This window comes from Diospyros lotus, chromosome 7 (assembly GCF_014633365.1).
Source record: "Diospyros lotus cultivar Yz01 chromosome 7, ASM1463336v1, whole genome shotgun sequence".
Lineage (NCBI taxonomy): Eukaryota > Viridiplantae > Streptophyta > Magnoliopsida > Ericales > Ebenaceae > Diospyros > Diospyros lotus.
The window spans coordinates 7,447,391-7,466,691 of record NC_068344.1 but is presented as its reverse complement, the minus strand read 5'-3'; the positions used below and the strand labels follow the sequence as shown (position 1 = coordinate 7,466,691).

Sequence of the window (19,301 nt, the reverse complement as noted above, 5' to 3'; positions counted from 1 at the left end):
TATATTTTATCTCTACTTATGAAAGAGAAAAGAATAGTTGAGAGAAAAGATGAAGGGCTATTTTGGATATTTTTAAAAATATAACATAGAATTATTCATAATAATGAAAAATAAAGCATAATCAATCACTTTAAAAAGGTTAAATATATGGAGAAAATTATTACTTTAATTCCTATTAAAAATGTTATACAAAATAGCATTTAGTCTTTGACATACAAAATGTCAAGACTTCATATTTCAATTATTAAAAATTATTACTTTAATTCCTTATCGTGACAGAACTTTATCTCATGTATGAACGCATATGTTTCTACAAATAACATGCCATGTGAATAATCAATTGACAATATTTGAATATATTGACTAGTTTGTTTTGTTTTCCTCAACAATTAAAAAATATGGTATTTGCTATGTAATGTACAAAACGTCAATATTTCATATCTCAACTATTAAAAAATATAACTGTTATTTATGCCATGTAAGATATATACAAAGAAAAGAGAATGTCATAAAAATGTCTAAGTTTTTCTGAATCACTAATATAAAAAATGCTATATTCTTCTATTGTTAATCACAAATTATGATTGAACTAATCTCAATCCTTTATTTTTATTGAATTTGGTTCCATTGTTTTTTTACTCTTTTGTTTATATATTTTTTTGTCTTGAGGTAATGTAAAACAATAATTTTTAATAATTAGAATATAAAATTTTAATATTTTACACATAAGAAACCAAATATCATATTTTTTAACTATTAAGGAAATACAACTAATTAATCAATTTACTTAAATATTATTAACCGGTCATCCACATAACGTGTTACTTACTAAAACGAATATGTTTATACATGTGCTAATATTTTACCACGATAAAAATTTAAATTAATAATTTTTAATAATTAAAATACAAAATTTTAATATTTTATACATAAAAAATTAAATATCATATTTTTAATTGTTGAACCGTCACATTTATGTAGTAAACCTTTGTTATTTCATTAAATTTTCAAGGCTGGAATGTAAATTTACCTTGAATGATTTGACTTAGCCTGAGAGACTCAGAGAGAGAGAGAGAGAAGGAGAGGGAGAGATTGGGGTCCAATCTGTGGAAAGGTAAAGATGACATCGTTCTGTTTAGCCATGGCTGAAATCTGAGTACACGTTGTTCTTTCACGAAGCAGGTGAAAATAACAAAAGAAGACGAACAAGAAGAAGAAAGGAAGAAAACCAAAGTGAGAAAGCTTCTTATTGGTCCCCTAAAACTTTTTCTTTCTCTCGCTCTTCGCGTCCTCTAATTTGAAAAAGCCCTAGCTCTTCACATGCCGGGCCGTTTCTCCATCGCCCGATCGGATCTTAGCTATTTCGACTCTCCACACTATTATAATATATTTTTGCATTTATCCCAAGGAAAGAAAGTGATCCAATGCTTTGAATTTTGCGGATATCTTGATTGTTCCTTGGTCTGATTTCCCTGATTTTGACGGGTTTGCAATTCCAATTCTCCTTGATTGTAGATTTTCCGTTGCGAAGGTGTCGATAAGCTTTCTACGTTGCGGGTTAATGGTGGCAATTCGAGGCAATCGTGAATTGGTACTTCTGCGGGATCTGCAGAGGGAATAAATTGGATTTTTGGGAGGCAAAGAGAAGATTGGGATAGGGCTTTTCAGGAAGAGAGAAGGGGAAGGGCATGGGTGGTTCGAAAATGGAAGGGCCCTCTGCCCCGGCTGTTCGTCGAGATCCATATGAGGTTTTGTGCGTTTCTAGAGATTCAACTGACCAAGAGATTAAAACTGCTTACAGAAAGCTTGCTCTCAAGTAAGTTACAATGGAATTTGAATTCATTGTTTCCTCTTCTTCTTCTTCTTCTTCTTCTGGGCTTAATCTATATCTGTAGCTTGATTTACAGTTTTGTTAAAATTATTATTTTAATCCTTGTAAAATGCAATTTAATTCGATAGGCGCTCAATTTTTGTTCGCTTAGTTTATTGGGGATACGGAAATGATAAGTTAGGGTTTAAAAACGAGTGAAATATTTACTTTTTTTTTTTTTTTTTCTCAAAAGGTAAATGTATAAAGAGCAAAAGAACTGTACAAGTACACTGGGCATACCCAGGAAAACAATCAGTGACCCATAGAGAGGGCCTCAAACTGAATCAAAACATGAGGATACAAAGTAAAAGTGACCCTGTATACTTGTGTTTTGATCCTACAGATGACAGAATCAATACAAGGCATATTGTCTTCAAAAATCTTCCTATTCCTTGTGTTCCAATGGTAGTAAACAGTGCAGACAAGAGCAATCCTCTTTACTCTTTATTTGACCTTCAATGGTCCTAATGAATCATGAACGGGCTGCTGGAATTAGAAGAATGGTGTGCGTGGGTCACAAACGAGTTGTCAAACATATTGTTAGTGTCTCAATTATAAACATTTTGTGTCTTTGGCAATACTGCAGTTTTTTCTCCCTCTTCTTAATAAGATATGTTATTCTGAATATGATGTCAATGAACACGGTGACTCTGAAAATACAAAGGAATTCTGTACTTGGTAGCCTATTGATCTGGTTAATAATGTGCAGGTACCATCCAGACAAAAATGCTAGTAATCCTGAAGCTTCTGAACTGTTCAAGGAGGTTGCATATTCTTATAGCATTTTATCTGATCCAGAGAAAAGAAGACAATATGATAGTTCTGGGTTTGAGGTCCGCTTCATCCTTCAATGTTTGCTACATATTCTGTTGTGTAAAGTTTTGCGATGTTGTTTGCAGTCTTAATTTAGGTCTGTTGTTTCTCTTTTTTTACTTGCCTTTTTTCGTGACTGAAGGGTGTAGATTGGTTTGGGCAAGGAATGACAAGAAGCACTTTTTATTTCTATCCTTTATTTAATTTAGTGTCAATTTAATCCCATCATTATCTGGATTCTGGAACTCCAGGTTTTAGTTTAAAGCCCTCAAACTTATTGGAGAATCCTTTGGAAATTTGAGGGTGCATCTCTCTCCTTTTGTTCGGAGCATACTTACTATATATGTAAATAGTTCACCTGTAATATTCTGGATCTCCAATTCAGTTTGTTTGTGAAACTTGATGTCCTGCATTTCAATCATGTTGTTTTATTTACAATTTGACACTTAGATTCTGTGTTTCCCAACCATGTTACCTCATAATTGCTCTGGATTATACTGATGCAAAGGTGAGAAGGATACTAGGTTCCTGGAATCCTGAATTTACCACCTAGAGATTGATGTATCACCCACATGGTCTCATAATTGACTGCTAATTGTTAAAAGGATGAAAAAGTACTAGGAGTTTTGGGATTGTTCTTTTGTAAAGGGGATATGCAAAGCAGTAAAGTAGGTTTGTCCATTGGAATATACTTATAATGTTCCAATTGTGCACAGCAATGATGTAGAAGTTCTGCTAGGAGCTTACTGGGGAGAGACCTATAGAACAATGCACTTCAGCATATTGGCCTGCAAGTCAGGGTGGTACTTATTACGTTAATTGTTATTTATGAGTCAGATTATATACATTTGGGAAGGAAGAATATTGCTACTTGTAAGTGAATTTGAGGAAGTACAACTTAAAGAAGCCAAAAATAAATGGTGTGGAGACTGGAGAGGGACCATTGATCTTGAGATTTCCGGAATTTTCCACTTGGTAATGGATAAGGAGCATTTGTTGTTCACCATGGTAGAAGGCTGATGGTTGTATTGTCTCTGAGTTCCTGTTTCAGTGAAACAATACAGGATGCTGTGTAAATAGTTGGTGATTCTTTCTTGGTTGCTGAATGGTTCATAATTGCATGGAGCAGAGTTTTGTTGGTGCAGGAAAGACTCTTAAGGGGCTGGGAGGTGCTTTGATGCTAGCTCATTCTATGAGATCTGAGAGTTATGCTAATCACATATTACCTCAGGAAGCTATTTGGCCAACCAAGTGTAATCTATGCTGTCAATCTTTGTATGGTCTTGAGCTGCCTACCTGACAACTTTGATGTATGGGGACAAATTCTTACCTCAAGTTCTATGCTTTCTATTGAATTGTTAACGACCATCTCATCTCAAAATTTAAGTGGATAGATAGAGTGTAACTTATCATTAATATTATTATTTTTACTCTCAACTCACTCCCTCACATGTGCGAAGCTTCATTGCATAGCTGGTCTAAACACGTGTAATTATTTAAATATTGGGTTACTAGTGAGGTTTGATTTCAAGGACCTTTGTTTGGTCTGTACCATATTGAATAGTTTCACCACCATCTCATCTAAAAGTTTAACTTGGTAGACAAAGGGTTAACTTATCTTTAATATTATTTTTTTGGGTAAATTTTATACACCCGTGGTTTGACCCATTTTCAACCCCCCCCCCCCCCCCCCAACTTCAAAATTGGTTGTAAAAGTCCTTGTACTTTCAATTCTTTCCACACACATCCCATTTGTCCATTATAAGACTTAATGTTGTCTATAAACACGTCGTTTTTCTCTTAATATATTTAATTAAATTATATATAATTAAATTTACTTGAAAACAAAACCAACAAATAAAAATAAAAAAATTGAATGACGAAGAAGAAGAATTGTTAGCCGTCAGTCGCTATTGACTCTCTTCTTGTTGACAACTCCTCTTCCTTTTCTATAATGATCTGGCTTCTGTCAGATTCGAAAAGATCTAGCAATTGTCAATTCTGATCTCTTCCGAAGGGAGAGAGATCATTTGGGAAACAAGAGAATTCTCGTGAAAGTGAGGGAGAGAGAGTTAGTGAACAGAGAGAATGAGAGAATTGAAAGGGAAATGGAGGGAGAATTAGAGAGTTTTCATTCAATTTCTAGATACCTCCAATAGAAGGGTCGGCCTCAATTTATAGCCTTCCCGTACAAGTGCATAAGTTCCTGCCCAATGTTCATAACCGCCTATGTACTACACGCCTTAGCTCTACTAGCGTACAAACTTCTATTGCTCTAACTGAATTATGTTTTATTACAATATTTCTACTTCTACTATCTCCCTCATAGGTACATGATAATATACCCTCCCCTTGAGACATTTCTTGTCCTCAAGAATTGGTTAGGAGACTGGCTGCTCTCGGGAATTGAGTAAGCAAGTCCAGGAGATACTCCCAAGTGTCGTTGTCCTGGTGCAAGTTGGACCACCTCACTAGGACCTGTATGATTGGAGCTCTTTGTTGATAGACCACTCATCTGTCCACAATGGCTGCTGGTTTTGGGGCAAGGTTGGCGTCCATGGCTCCTTGTGGTAGCTAAGAACTGGCCGGTTGTGCCCCTATAGCTTTCTTCAATAACAAGACTTGAAATACCAGGTGGATCTGTGTCTCTTCTTGTAATTGTAGTCTATAGGCCACATTGCCCACCTTAGACACAATAGGAAAATGGCCAAAATACCTGGGACTCAACTTGGAGACTGGGCTAGGGGATAAAGACTTGAGATGGGTGCTTTCAACTTCAAATAAACTGTCTCTCCCACATTGAACTCCCTTTCATTCCCACCCCTGTCAGCTAATTGGTCTTTTTTAAGCTGTTGGAGGATCTGCTGCCTCTGTTGCAAATGTTCATCCACTGCTGCCACACTTGTGGGACTTGGTGGAGCTGGTAGTAGGGGTGGTTTGTAACCAAAGAGGGCCTTAAATATTGGCATCTTAATGACACTATGGTGGCTAGAGTTGTACCACCATTGTGCCATAGATAACCACTTGTGCCAACCTTTCGAGTGTGCGAAACACAGACATCTCAGGTAGGTCTCCAGGCATTGATTGACTCGTTCTGTTTGTCCATCAATTTGGGGATGGTAGGCGGAAGATAGGTTAAGCTTAGCCCCCAAGGATTTCATCAATGATTGCCCCAGGAGACTAGTAAACACCTTTTTCCTATCAGAAATTATAGTTTTTGGGATCCCATGCACTTTCACCACCTGATCTAAAAAGACCTGAACCACTTCTTGTGTAGTGTGAGGATGAGTAAGACTTAGGAAGTAGGCAAATTTGGTGAGTCAGTCCACCACTACAAATATGCAATCATTCTCTTCAGATTTTGGTAATCCCTCAATGAAATCCATCGATACACTCTCCCATGCCTGCCCCAGTATCGGTAAAGGTTGTAAGAGCCTCGAATAGGCCACGGTTTCATGCTTGCATCTTTTACACACATCGCATGCTAACACAAACTTCATCACCTCCTCTTTGAGCTTAGGCCAACAAAATAATTGCTTCACCTTATGATAGGTGTTCTGTACCCCTGAGTGGCCTCCAATTGGGGATTCATGTAGGGCTCATAGTATCTTGTTCAACTCCGTGCAGTTTCTCACAACCAACTTGCCTTTAAACCTCATCACCCCATTTGCCAGTGTATATCATTTCTTACTTATGGGGTCAATTATTAATTGCTCCAAGAGGGTCTTGGCTTGCTTATTACCCTCATAACTGTTGGCCACTTCCTGACACCACTCCGGAACTAAAGCTAAGATTGAAGTAGCTGTTCCCTCTTCATGGCATCGAGATAGAGCATCTGCTGCAATGTTCTCCTTCCTCTTATATTGAATGACATAATCAAGGCCCATCAATTTAGTCATCCATTTTCTTTGCAAATGTGTGTGAAGTTTTTGTCGTAGTATGTCATGAGCCTAAAGGCATAATTGTATAAGCATATAGAAGCATAGCTATAGCTGTAATAAACGAATAGTAGTAGCTGGAATTTTGGGCTGCTTGTCAAGAACTTATGGGACATTCATCAGAAAAAGGACACTTTGTGGGTTTAGTGGATCCATCAGGAATTCTTGCATACGACTTCCATTTGGCAGAGGTAGGTTCGGAATGACGACTCCCTTTTGATGAAAAGGATGATGCTTATTAGGGATGCCATGTGTGAGGCGTGAGGGTTAGCAGAGGCTGCTAGGATCCTGCTTGAGAGCTGGGTCAATGGTCCTACTTTCGATGTTCATGCTGCCTATGAGTTCTTTCGGCTGAAGGGGCATGTCAAGGTTTGGGCGAAGACAGTTTGGCATCCCTGCCTTGTTCCTAAGCATGCCTTCATGTTATGGTTATTGCTTATGAGTTCTTTCGGCCGAAGGGACATGTTAAGGTTTGGGCGAAGACAGTTTGGCATCCCTACCTTGTTCCTAAGCATGCCTTCATGTTATGGTTATGTGTTAGGTCCAGCATCCTAACTCGTGACAAGCTCTTATTTTTGGACATTGACCGCACCTGCCCCTTGTGTAATGGGGCTGAGGAATCTGTCGGCTATCTATATTTTCATTGCCCGGTCAGTTCGACAGTCTGGGAGCTTATAAGAACGTGATTTGGCATTTCCAGAGCCATGACTTCGATCCCTAGTGCCCTCAAATGGCTGAAGAAAGACGTTAGAGGATCCTCTTGGATATGCAATGCTAAGAAAATCGCCCTTGCTTGTTCGGTCTATCAAATATGGGCAGCAAGGAATTGCCTTATTTTTGATAATGTTCAGCCTTCTGTGGAGGGCTCATTGATAGGATTAAAACCTTTGTATACAAAGTAATGTTTACTATGTATCCTCATGTTTTGGTCCTTTTTGATAGCCTAGCTATAGGCCTATAGTTTTTGGATGTTATCCATGGTTCTTGGGTATGCCCAGTGATTGTTTGTATATTTGATCATTTATACATATTTATCGATTCGATAAAAAAAAAAAAAATGGATAGTAGCATGTGGCTTGTGGTTACCTCTAGAAGGATTGTACCTAGTCGGTTACATTAACAAATCAAGGGTGCTAGCCTATATAAGGCATTGTACACGAGGATGTAAACTATCAATGAAAAACATTTGGTTCTTTCCTTCTCTTTCTTTCTCCCTCTCTACTTCAAATTCTTCCTCCGTTTCCTCTCTAAACCTTTAGTTCTCTTAGAATTGTCCAAGTCTCAGATCTGAGACTTGACAATTGGTATTAGAGCCAGCGACCCTCGGCGACGTTTTGCAAGTGGAAGCGTGGTGAATTGTGAGCAAAAGATGGTGGAAGGAATGAGACTCAAACAATTGGAGTCGAGAATTGAAGTGCTGGAGTTTGGGATGACGTAGACACACAAAGCTATCACTCAAAGCAGGTGTTGAGTTTGCCTAGAGTTTGTGCGGTAGAAGATCAGTAAAGTATTGAAGACTATCGGCTGGAAGATTTGAATAGTTAGGGCTTAAAATTATAAGTGTAATTATTTAGAAATTTGAGGGGCCAAATTGTAATATTCCCATAGTAGTTAGTTACCTTGGGTTATCCGCCCTTTCTATAAATAAGAGGGTAGAGGAGGCAGTCGAAAGTCATTCTGAGAGAGCTTCTACTATTGTCTATGATCGAGTGCTGGGTTTCCATTCTTGAGAAGAGAAAGACGGGTTTTAGTCTTGTGTATTCTTGGGAGAATGTGTGCCTATACTCGGGGATATAGATGAGGGTTTAGAGGCTTGATGTACTGATCGGTTTCATCCAAATAAAATGCTGCTCTGTGTGGGTGTTGGCTGTTGGATGTAGGTTTGCCAAAGGCATTCCGAACCAGGATAATTCTTGCCCCTTGTTGGTTTGTTTTACCTTTCAGTATTTTCATTTCCATTGCTGTTTTGTCTAATTCTTTAATTTGGTTTCTAAGTTCTGTGAGTTCTTAAGAATTCGAGAGGGAATTCTCTTTGGGTTGGCTCCGTTTAACTGTCTTAAACAACAACAACAGGGAAAATGTAGCTGTAATTCAAGAAGGAATGCGGGAGGAATTGGCGACCTCTCGTGAGGATATGCAACGGGAATTGGAGAGGCACAGGGATGCGATGGATCAGTTCAGCCAAAGGATCAACAACATGTTCAACATGCTGTTGTCTCTACCACAATTTCGTTTACCCCCTGAATTTCCCCCTCAATCCAGAGATGGACCAAACTCGAACGGATTTGGTTTACTTTCGAGGCCTCCAGTTGAAACATAGTCAGAAGGTGTGCAAGGAATTGAGATGGAACCTCAGGTAAGGGAATTTAATTTCCAATCTGGTAATCACACGCCAATGCTAAGGCTGGAGATACCATTGTTTGATGGAACCTGGCTGAGGTGGTGGATTCGTCAGTGTGAACGTTTTTTTCAATACTACAGTGTGGCTGAGCCACAACGAATTACCTTGGTCACAATCTATCTTAATGATACAGCTAATTCTTGGTTCCAAAGGTGGTTTAGGTCCAGAGGGCTTGGGGTGAGATGGATCGACTTTGCCAAAGAGTTGTGTAGGAGGTTTGGAGAAAAGAACATGGCGGATGTGATAGAAGAATTCAATAAACTCAAACAAGAGTTGTAATAGAGTATTTGGAAAAGTTTGAGGAGTTAGGAGCCTTAATGTGGAATGCTCAGCCAACACTTACTGAGCAATACTTTGTGTCCAGCTTTACTAGTGGGCTTAAGGATGAGTTGGGATCAATGGTTAAGATGATGATGCCAACCACTGTTAGGCAGGCGACAGAGAAAGCCTGGCTACAAGAATTGATGTTGGAAGCAATCTACAAGAGAAATAGGGCTTCCCCTTGTACTGTTCCCCTGATTAGTTTAGCTCCTAGTGGAAACACAAGGGAGGTGGGAGCTGTAGTGGCTTCAGGCCCATTAAGAGGAAATTAGCAGGCCCCGACCATCAGAAATCCTACTATGGAGCAGAGAAGACAAATGAGGTTGTGTTACAAGTGCGGGGACCGTTACAGTCCTGGCCATCAATGTCGAAGGCAACTATTGAACATGGAAGGAGGTGAGGAGAAGATAGTCGGGGAAGAGTAAGAGGATGGTAAGGAGACGATGGAAGAGATCCTTTAACATGACCTTGCTGACGAGGGAGGGGGGGGGGGGGAATTTCATTTCATGCACTCAAGGGGGGGCCGCAGGGAAAATCATTAAGGTGGAAGGTAGAGTGGGCAAGAGGAAGATCATGGTATTGATTAACAGTGGCAACACCCACAGCTTCCTCAACAAAGTGACTGCCACTAAATTGGGGTTCACACTCATGGATACTACCCCTTTATTAATAATCGTAGCCAACACTAGTAAGATGTACAACAATTATAAAAGTGTGGGGTTTAAATGGCTAATGCAAGGGGAGGAGTTCTCTACTGACTTGAGAATTTTGGAGCTAAGAGGCTATGACATAGTCCTAGGGGTGGACTGGATGAGGACAATAAGTCCTCTAACCTTTTGACTTCAAAAAATTAGAAGTCACTCTAGATCTGAAAGGAAAGAAGCTGACATTAAAGGGGAGCCTAGAGGCAAGAGAATGTAAGGTGATCAAGGGCAAAAGGCTACAAAGGCTGTTATCTAAAGGAAAGGGGTTGATATCTCAGATGTTTTCCATCCAAGCCATGGAGATGGAAGGAGGAGAACATGAGGGCCCTCTAGTCATTGACCTCTTTGCAAAGGTAACTTACCCTATCGAATTACATCTTTTACTCTTAGAATTCAAAGACTTATTTGTTGAATCACACACGCTGCCCCAAATCGACTTTTTAACCATTCCATACCCTTGAAACCCAACTCCGAGCCTACCGTTACCCCCTTACCAGAAGGTTGAAATTGAAAAACAAGTAAAAAGCATGCTCAGTGCTTCAATTATTTAGCCTAGCCAGAGCCCCTTTGCATCTCTCGTACTTTTTGTCAAAAAGAAGGATGACACCTGGCGCTTGTGTGTAGATTATAAACAACTAAATGACCTTACCGTGAAAAATAAATTTTCTATTCCCTTGATTGAAGACCTGCTCGATGAACTAAATGGGGCAGCCATTTTCACTAAATTGGACCTATGTGTAGGGTATCATCAAATTAGGATGAACCCTACAGACATACAAAAAACGGCCTTCAGAACACACTAGGGCCTTTATGAATTCCGAGTGATGCCATTTGGGCTCACCAATGCCCCAACCACTTTCCATGCTTATGAACCACCTATTTGCCCCCTACCTAAGGAAATTTATTCTGGTATTCTTTGATGACATTTTGGTTTACAATCCCAACCTTAAACAACACTTAACCCACCTTAAAACCACATTTGAAATCCTGAAAGCCAACCAATTATATGTGAAACCCTCAAAAGTGTTCCTTTGCAAAGAGTGAGGTGGAATATTTAGGACATATCATCTCGGGTCGGTACAAACCCCAGTAAAATTGCAGCCATGCTGGAATGGCCTAGGCCTTTGTCTATAAGAGAGTTGAGGCGATTCCAAGGGCTAACAGGATATTATAGGAGGTTTATACAACACTATGAGGTAATCAGTAAGCCCTTGACTGAGTTACTCAAGAAAGACAACTTCAGATGGAATTCCCAAGCTGAGGCTGCTTTCATTACACTTAAAAAGGGGCGATGACACAAGCCTTGGTTTTGGCCCTACTCGATTTTTCTAAGCCCTTTGTGATTGAGACAGATGCATGTGACATTGGGGTAGGAGCAGTGTTGATACAGGAAGGAAGACCCTTATCCTACATTAGCCAAGCATTAGCTGCTATGCATCGGGGACTGAGTGTGTATGAAAAAGAATTGCTAGCAATGATCATAGCCATCGACAAATGGAGGCATTACTTGGAGGGAGCCACATTCATAATAAGGACAGACCATGAAAGTCTGCGACACCTTCTACAACAAAGATTGCACACACATCTACAAAGGAAGGGGGTATCAAAATTACTGGCCTGAATTATATGATGCAATATAGGAAAGGCAAAGAAAATATTGTGGCAGATCCCTTGTCGAGAGGAGAAGAATAAGGGGCATGTAAAGCTATTACAGCAGTGGTACTCGATTGGGTTAAAGAAGTCACTGAGAGCTATGAGAAATCTGAATGGATTAAATCCCTGCAGACCCAGTTGGCAGTCAGGCATACCAATGAACAAGGGTACTCTATCTCCAATGGTCTAATCAGGTGTAAGGGCAGATTAGTTCTGGGGAATGACAAAGAATTAAAATTCAAGATAATGCAAGCACTACATAGCTCTCCTCTAGGCGGGCACTCAGGGGTCAGAGCTACCCATCGAGCCTTGTGCTTTAGAACAATTCCATCAGAATTGTACTTAGTTCTAAACACCCATTTATAGCCAATTAGATTCATGTCTTTAGAAAATTGAACCAACTCTCATGTATTATTTTTCTGTAAAGCTGAAAACTCTTCTTGCATAGCTTTAACCCATCGTGGGTCTAATAAGGTCTCATGAACTGTGCTAGGTTCTAAGGAACTTATTAAGGCATGAGGAGATGTGGTCAAAAAGTGTTTAGCCTTGGACCTGGTAAGCATGGGATGAACAGAAGGAGCTGGAACAACCTTGTGTTTAGGAATGCGAACAAAAGATTTGAGTGTTGTGGACTGTAAATGGTTGTCCTTTGGAGCAGTAAAAACTAGAGATGGGTTAGAAGAGCTGGTAGAAATTGGTGTTGACATAGGAGGAATAGAGGATTGTGCTACTTGAGAATCTGAAGGAATGGAAGAACGTGAAGGAAGAGATTGCAACAACAATGTAGAAGAACTGTTTGGTACTGACTGTGATGACGAAAATAAAGTGAGATATAGAAACTCATTAGGATTGAATTGCATATGTCTAGAAACATAAACTTTTATAGAAGGATGCAAACACATGTAACCACCTTGTATATGGCTATATTCGAGAAATATGCACTTAGTAGTATGAAAGTCAAACTTGCACTTATTATAGGGTCTCAAGTAAGGAAAACAAGCATATCCAAAAGGTTGTAAGAATAGGAAATTGGGTTTTTTATGGTAGAGAAGTTCAAAGGGGGTACGAAAATTTAGAGAAGAGGATGGTAGCAAATTTATGGTCCATTTTGTTGGTGGGTGTGAGGACAAGTAAACCTAGGTTTTATTCCATGGCTTTGAAGATAAGGTAAAATGACTCGAAATTCCCCCCATTGTCAGCTTGGATAGCCTTAAGCTTGGTTTGATATTGAAGTTCAACAAATTTATGAAAATTAGTAAAGGTGGGCAAAGCATCAGACTTTAATTTCAATGGATATAGCCATGTATATCTTGTGTATGCATAAACAAATATGATGTCATAACTGAATCCCTTAATAGAAATAGTAGGAAGGACCTCACAAATCCGAATAGATCAATTCCAATGGCTTCTTTGCTGTAATTTCATGAGTAACAAATGGAAGCTGATGATGTTTCCCAACTTTGCAAGAATCACAAAATGGAAGGACTGAGGAAGAATAAGGAATTTGGATTTTATTTAGAATCAATTTCAGTACATTGAAGGCAGGATGCCCTAATCGAGCATGCCATTGTTGGCATGTCTTATTTTGTTGAGCTATACTAACACTAGGAGACAGTCTAGGACTAAATGGAAGCTGTCTTTTACAATTTCCCAAAGAAAAATCGTTACACTTATTCAAAGAAATTGAATTGGCAGCAAACGATTGAGGATGTTTAGGCTTGGCAGACTGATCTAGAGTGCTAGTAGCTTGATCAAAAGCTGGAACTAGCTGCTGATAGAGACCATCCTTAAGATGTCCTCGAAGTAGCACCGGCCCTGAATTCTTGTCCTTAATCAAACACACAGATGAATGAAATTCAGCAATCACATTATGATTATTAGTAAGTTGTGATACACTGATTAAATTTTTCTTCATATGAGGAACATGAAGAACATGAGGGAGAGCAATAATGGATGCAGGTTTAGTTTGAGTGTATAATTGTCCAAGACCAACATTAGAAATAGGAAGTTGCTTACCATTACTAACGGAGACTTTGTCACAACCGTTGTAAGGAGCATGCAAAGACAAATTGTTGAGATTTGATGTGATATGGTTTGTTGCTACAGAATCAACAAACCAGGAATGGTCTAGTAAGGAGATTTGAGATAATGTTTCAGCAGGTTAAGAGAACTGGCCATAAGTGGTTCCTTGTGCTGAACTTATATAAGTCATGTAGGGTTCATTAGAATCACTAAAGGCAGTTATATATTCTCTAGGATCAGACTGTGAAGTAGTAGAAGGCATTCTTTGAAAGTTCTGAAAATCATGACTAGAACTTCTTTGAAAATTTCTATCAAATCTATGATAACACTTATCAACAAAATGCCTTGATTTCCCACATAACTGACAGTAGATTCGTCTACCAGATGATCTACCACGACCTCTTCCCCCTCTATTCATGTATCCACCTCCTCTTTGTACAAAACCTTCTCTATTATTACCATTTCATGGCATAACAAAAGTCATGTACATTCACAGGAGTATTCATAACAGATTCAAAATATACTGAGGATTGTGGCACCAAATTCTTAGAATTTAATCGTTGTTCATGCATCAATAATAAGTATTGCACCTTCTCTAGATCAATTTCATCCATTTGATAGGTAATCAGACTAACGACCGTCTCATATTCATGATCTAGACCATTTAAAATAGCAAGCAACCAATCCTTATCACTCAATGATTCACTAATAGCAACAAGTGAATGATCGATAGTCTTAATTTTCAAGATGTAATCATTAAATATAGTTTGGTGATGTAATCATTGGCGCAGGTGATTCATTGTGAATCTTCTACTGAGGTATGGTCTTCCTTGGAAAATCTCTACTCTCGCCAAACTATAGCTAAATATTTCCAATTGAAGCAGCAATTGAGATCGGTTAAGAAAGATTCCCTTTGTATTAATGATTATATTTTAAAAATCAAGACGATAGGGCATGCTCTTGCAGTCATTGGAGAGCCTTTACATGATAAGGATTTGTTGCTTGCTATTCTAAATGGATTGGACTATGACTATGAAACAGTTGTTAGTTTTATAACCTACAAAATGGATGAAATTGATTTAAAAAAGGTGTAACTCTTATTGACGCATGAACAAAGGTTAAAATCCAAGAATTTGTCACAAATCTTAGCCAATTTTGATTCTGTTATGCCTTCATCCATGAATATTAATGTGACTTCATACTCATCTAGAAATGGTATTGGATTAGTTAATAATCATAGAGGTGGTTATATTTCATGAGGTGGTAGTATTGTTAATAGAGGAGGCTGAGGTAGAGGTAGAACATCTGAAAGAAGAATTTACTGTCAACTTTGTGGGAAACCAGGGCATTTTGTAGACAAATTTTATCATAGATTTGATAGAAACATCCAACGAACACCTAGTTAAGGTTTTGGAAGACCTAATCTTGCTGTTCGGATAGATCCACGTGCTTGTATGGCCTCCCTTAGTGATTCTAATGAAGCCTACTTGAATGAAATAGGGTCAGTTCATGGGACTCACCATGGCACTCTTTCTTAGCCATTAGAAAACCTACCTCAAAATCCTTTATCCGATCCCTCCTGGTTTGTTGATTCAGACACAACAAACCACATCACCTCCAACCTCAACAACCTATCCTTGCATTCTCCATACAATGGTGGTGACAAAGTGACCATTGGCAATGGCAAGCCTCTTCCCATATCTAATATTGGTTTTAGTCAATTGTACACTCTACCCAAACCTATATCTATTATCTCATCACCTCATTACTTCATGTTCTTCATGTTCCTAGTATGAAGAAAAACCTTATTAGTTTTTCACAACTTACTCGTGATAATAATGTTGTGACTAAATTTGATTCTAATTCTTGTGTGGTCAAAGACAAGGATTTTGGGCTGGTGCTACTCAGTGTTCTAAAAGGCGGCCTAGGTGGCTATCGCGAATCAGTCCAAATCGACACCCCTAGGCATCGTCGGGCTTGATTGGCGCCTAGCTGCCTGGGTCCCGCGCGGCTTGGGCTGATTTCCTTTCTCTCGCCGCTTTCTCGTTCATTGTCTCTCATCGGACTTGTCGTCGTTGCCGATCTTGTCGTTTCTCTCTCTCTCTCTCTCTCATCATCGATCTCGTTGTCTCTCTCTCTCACCGCCAATCTCATTGTTTCTCTCTCTCTCTCTCTCTCGTCGCTAATCGGGCCATTCTCTCCTTGCTGATTCTCGCTCTTCTTCGTCTGGTACATATGGCCTTCTTCCTCCTTGCTGCAGCAAGCAATAAGATGGCTTGCTGCTTGCAGGTAGACAACATTTTTCCTAGGCGTTAGGCCTCGGTCTGTCGCCCAACTAGCGCCTAGCGCGTTTTAGAATACTGGTGCTACTTCAAGCACACCGTAAGGATGGACTTTACTAGCTGGCTCCAGCACTTGATCCTGCTGCTTGCAGCCACTTAGTCCAATCCATTGAGCCAACTTTGTTTTCTAAACTTGTTGTTTCTTTGAATACATGTAATAGACATAACTCATTTAGTCATGAGGTGTCTAGTAGTGTTAATGTAGCTCAAACTAATGCCAGTGTCTGTCAGCAATGGCATGCACGATTGGGGCATCCATCTTTTCGTTTATTGCAATCTATATTGAATAAAATTCATGTTTCTTGCTCTCCTTTAGTTCTTCAATTTTGTGATTCATGTAAACTTGGTAAATTGCATCAGCTTCCATTTGTTGATTGTGAAATTAAGTCAACCAAACCTTTAGAATTGGTATATTCAGATTTGTGGGGACCATCTCTTGTTTTATCTACCGAAGGGTACAAGTATTACATTGTTTTTGTGGATGCATACACTAGATATACTTGGCTATATCCTTTGAAACTCAAGTTTGATGCCTTGTCTACTTTTGTTATGTTTCACAAGTTTGTTGAATTTCAATATCAAACCAAACTTAGAGCTTTACAAACTGACAATGGGGGAGAATTTAAAGCCATTTTACCCTATTTACACAACCATGGTATTCAATTTTGATTTACTTGCCCCTATACTCACCAACAAAATGGTGTAGCAGAAAGGAAACATAGACATGTTGCTGAAATCTGCCTAACTCTATTGGCTCATGCTCATATGCTTCTCAAATTTTGGGTAGAAGCCTTCCAAACTGCAGTTCATACCATAAATTTGTTACCAGCTTCTCCCATTCAATTTAATACCCCATTTGAGTTACTTTACAGAAAATCACCCAATTATTTCTTACTTCAACCTTTTGGTTGTGCTTGTTTTCTTTTTCTTAGACCCTGTAACAAGCACAGTTTTGATTTCCATTCTGTCAAGTGTGTGTTTCTTGAATATAGTCATTTTCAAGCTGGCTTCAAGTGTTTGCATCTATCGGGAAAGGTTTATGTCTTTAGGCATGTATAGTTCAATCCTAATGAGTTTCCTTTTCCTTCGTTGTTTTCTTCTCCTATTGTCTCTTAGTCATCTTCTAATGGGTTCTCTACTAATTTCTTTCAATCTCTTCCTTCTTTTTCTTCAAGTTCTCTGTCTCCTCGAGTAGCACAACCATTAACTCGTGGCTTGTCACCCTCCATTTCTATTGGCCCTCATGTTTTATCTCCTGCTTCTTTGTCTCCTACTCATGAGCCACAACCTATTCCTTCTCAGCTACCTGCAACTCCCATTTCTTTGCCTAAATCAAAACTGGTTTTTGCTCCATCTGTTCATCCGATGCTCACTCGATCTAAGGCTAAACAACTTGTAACCTCCTCACCACATGCCTTAGTGAGTACTTTTAAACCTTGTTCAGTTCATGAGGCTCTTTTAGATTCACGATGAGTGCAGGCTACGGAGGAGAAATTCTCAACCCTACAGCGTAATCACACTTGAGACCTTGTTCCATTTTCTAAGAACATGAATCTTATTGACTGCAAATGGGTACTTTGGGTCAAGTATAAATATGATGGATCTATTCTTATGCACAAGGCTTGATTGGTCGCCGAGGGTTTTCTCCAGACACCAGGGATACACTATGCAGAAACCTTTAGCCTGGTTGTAAAGACACCAACAATTAGGGTGTTGTTTTCTCTAGCTGTCACTTTTGGTTAAGATATCTAACAAGTGGATGTGAACAATGCATTTCTTAATGTTGACTTGACAGAGGTTGTTTTTATGTCCCAACCTGAGGGTTTTGTGAACTCCCAATTTTCTTCTCATGTGTGCTGATTAAGAAAGTCCCTATATGGTCTTAAGCAAGCTCCTTGTGCTTGGTATATAAAGTTGAGAGCTGCCTTACAGAATTGGGATTTTTCTGAAGCTACATCTGATGCCTCTTTGTTTGTTAAGAGGATTGTTTAATATGTGCTGTTTGTCTTGGTTTGTGTTGATGATATACTCATTATCGGATCAGATTCTACCGCACTAAAGATGTGTATTCAAGATCTGGATACTCACTTTGCTCTTAAAATCTTAGGATTAGTCAATTACTTCCTAGGATTTGAGGCATATAGAGATGAGAGTGGTATTTACTTTGACCCAAGCTAAGTATACGTTGGATTTGTTGAAGAATGTTATGTTTAGGAGCTTTTAGAAATCGATTCAAGACTTAGGTTTTGCTAATCTCTCTTCACTCCTCACTCGGAAATCAAACCCACAACAAAATAGATAATGAAAATAGCAAAGAAATTAAAGAGAAGTACAATCAAACCATCCAAGAAGCACATAATTATCCTGGTTCGGACTGCAAAGTGCAATCCTACATCCAGCCTTCTCTCCGAGACAAATCCACTAGAAATCGAGAGTGATTACAGCAGTACAAATGTCCCCTACTCCCTTCTATTACAGCGCTCTTAAGTACAATGAAAATAACCAAAGAGATTTCCACTAGATCCCTCCAAGAATCACTTTTCTCACAATCTTGATCTCTTCTTCCCACAGCACTCAGCGCACAAGAGGATGACCAGTAGTCTTACAAACAAGAAAAACAGAGAACTCTCCCTCTCTTGCTACCTCTTGCCCTCTATTTATAATAGTGGGTGGATATCCCTATGAAGATATAAATATTTATAGTTTCACCCCATAACTTTTACTAATTACAGTTTTGGGATACAACTTCTATTTAATACTTTATTTGCCCATACTCTAGACAACTTTAACAATTTACCACCATTGTCTTGAGTATACTTCAACCTTCATCCATCAAAACCTTGGCCTTCCAATAGATGAACTTGACCTGCTCTCACATGGATCTTCTTGCTGCCCTTGATCACTCAAAAACACAAACATATCAAAGAAAACATATCAATGCTGTAAAACATAACAATGGATCACTTTTGGATAAATTTCAGTTGCAATAACTAAACCTGCAACTCTCATTAGATATTATCCTCTCACGGGATTTCCTAATGAATAACTTTTCCTAACATCAATATGATTGATATACTCCATGGTGGGACTAAAGAGTAAGACAAATGGATTGCCCATTGGCTATTTCAGCTCCTCCTACCTAGACTATATTTTAGGGTTCCTGCTGCATACAAAATGCAACATATACACCCTAAATGCATAATTTCCAGCTAGGCACACTCCACCATAAACCAAATC

At 38.9% G+C, this 19,301-nt stretch overlaps 1 protein-coding gene across 1 annotated transcript in view; it reads left to right on the top strand.

Annotated features, from left to right (window-relative positions):
- The first annotated feature begins 1,027 nt into the window (after positions 1-1,027).
- LOC127805504 (chaperone protein dnaJ 15-like) overlaps positions 1,028-19,301 on the top strand; it is a 73,727-nt gene continuing 55,453 nt past the window's right edge. Inside the window, exons 1-3 of the mRNA XM_052342264.1 lie at positions 1,028-1,233; positions 1,516-1,816; positions 2,580-2,703. Coding sequence (XP_052198224.1) covers positions 1,689-1,816; positions 2,580-2,703 — 252 coding nt within the window. The 5' untranslated portion in view covers positions 1,028-1,233; positions 1,516-1,688. The remainder of the gene's footprint in view (positions 1,234-1,515; positions 1,817-2,579; positions 2,704-19,301) is intronic.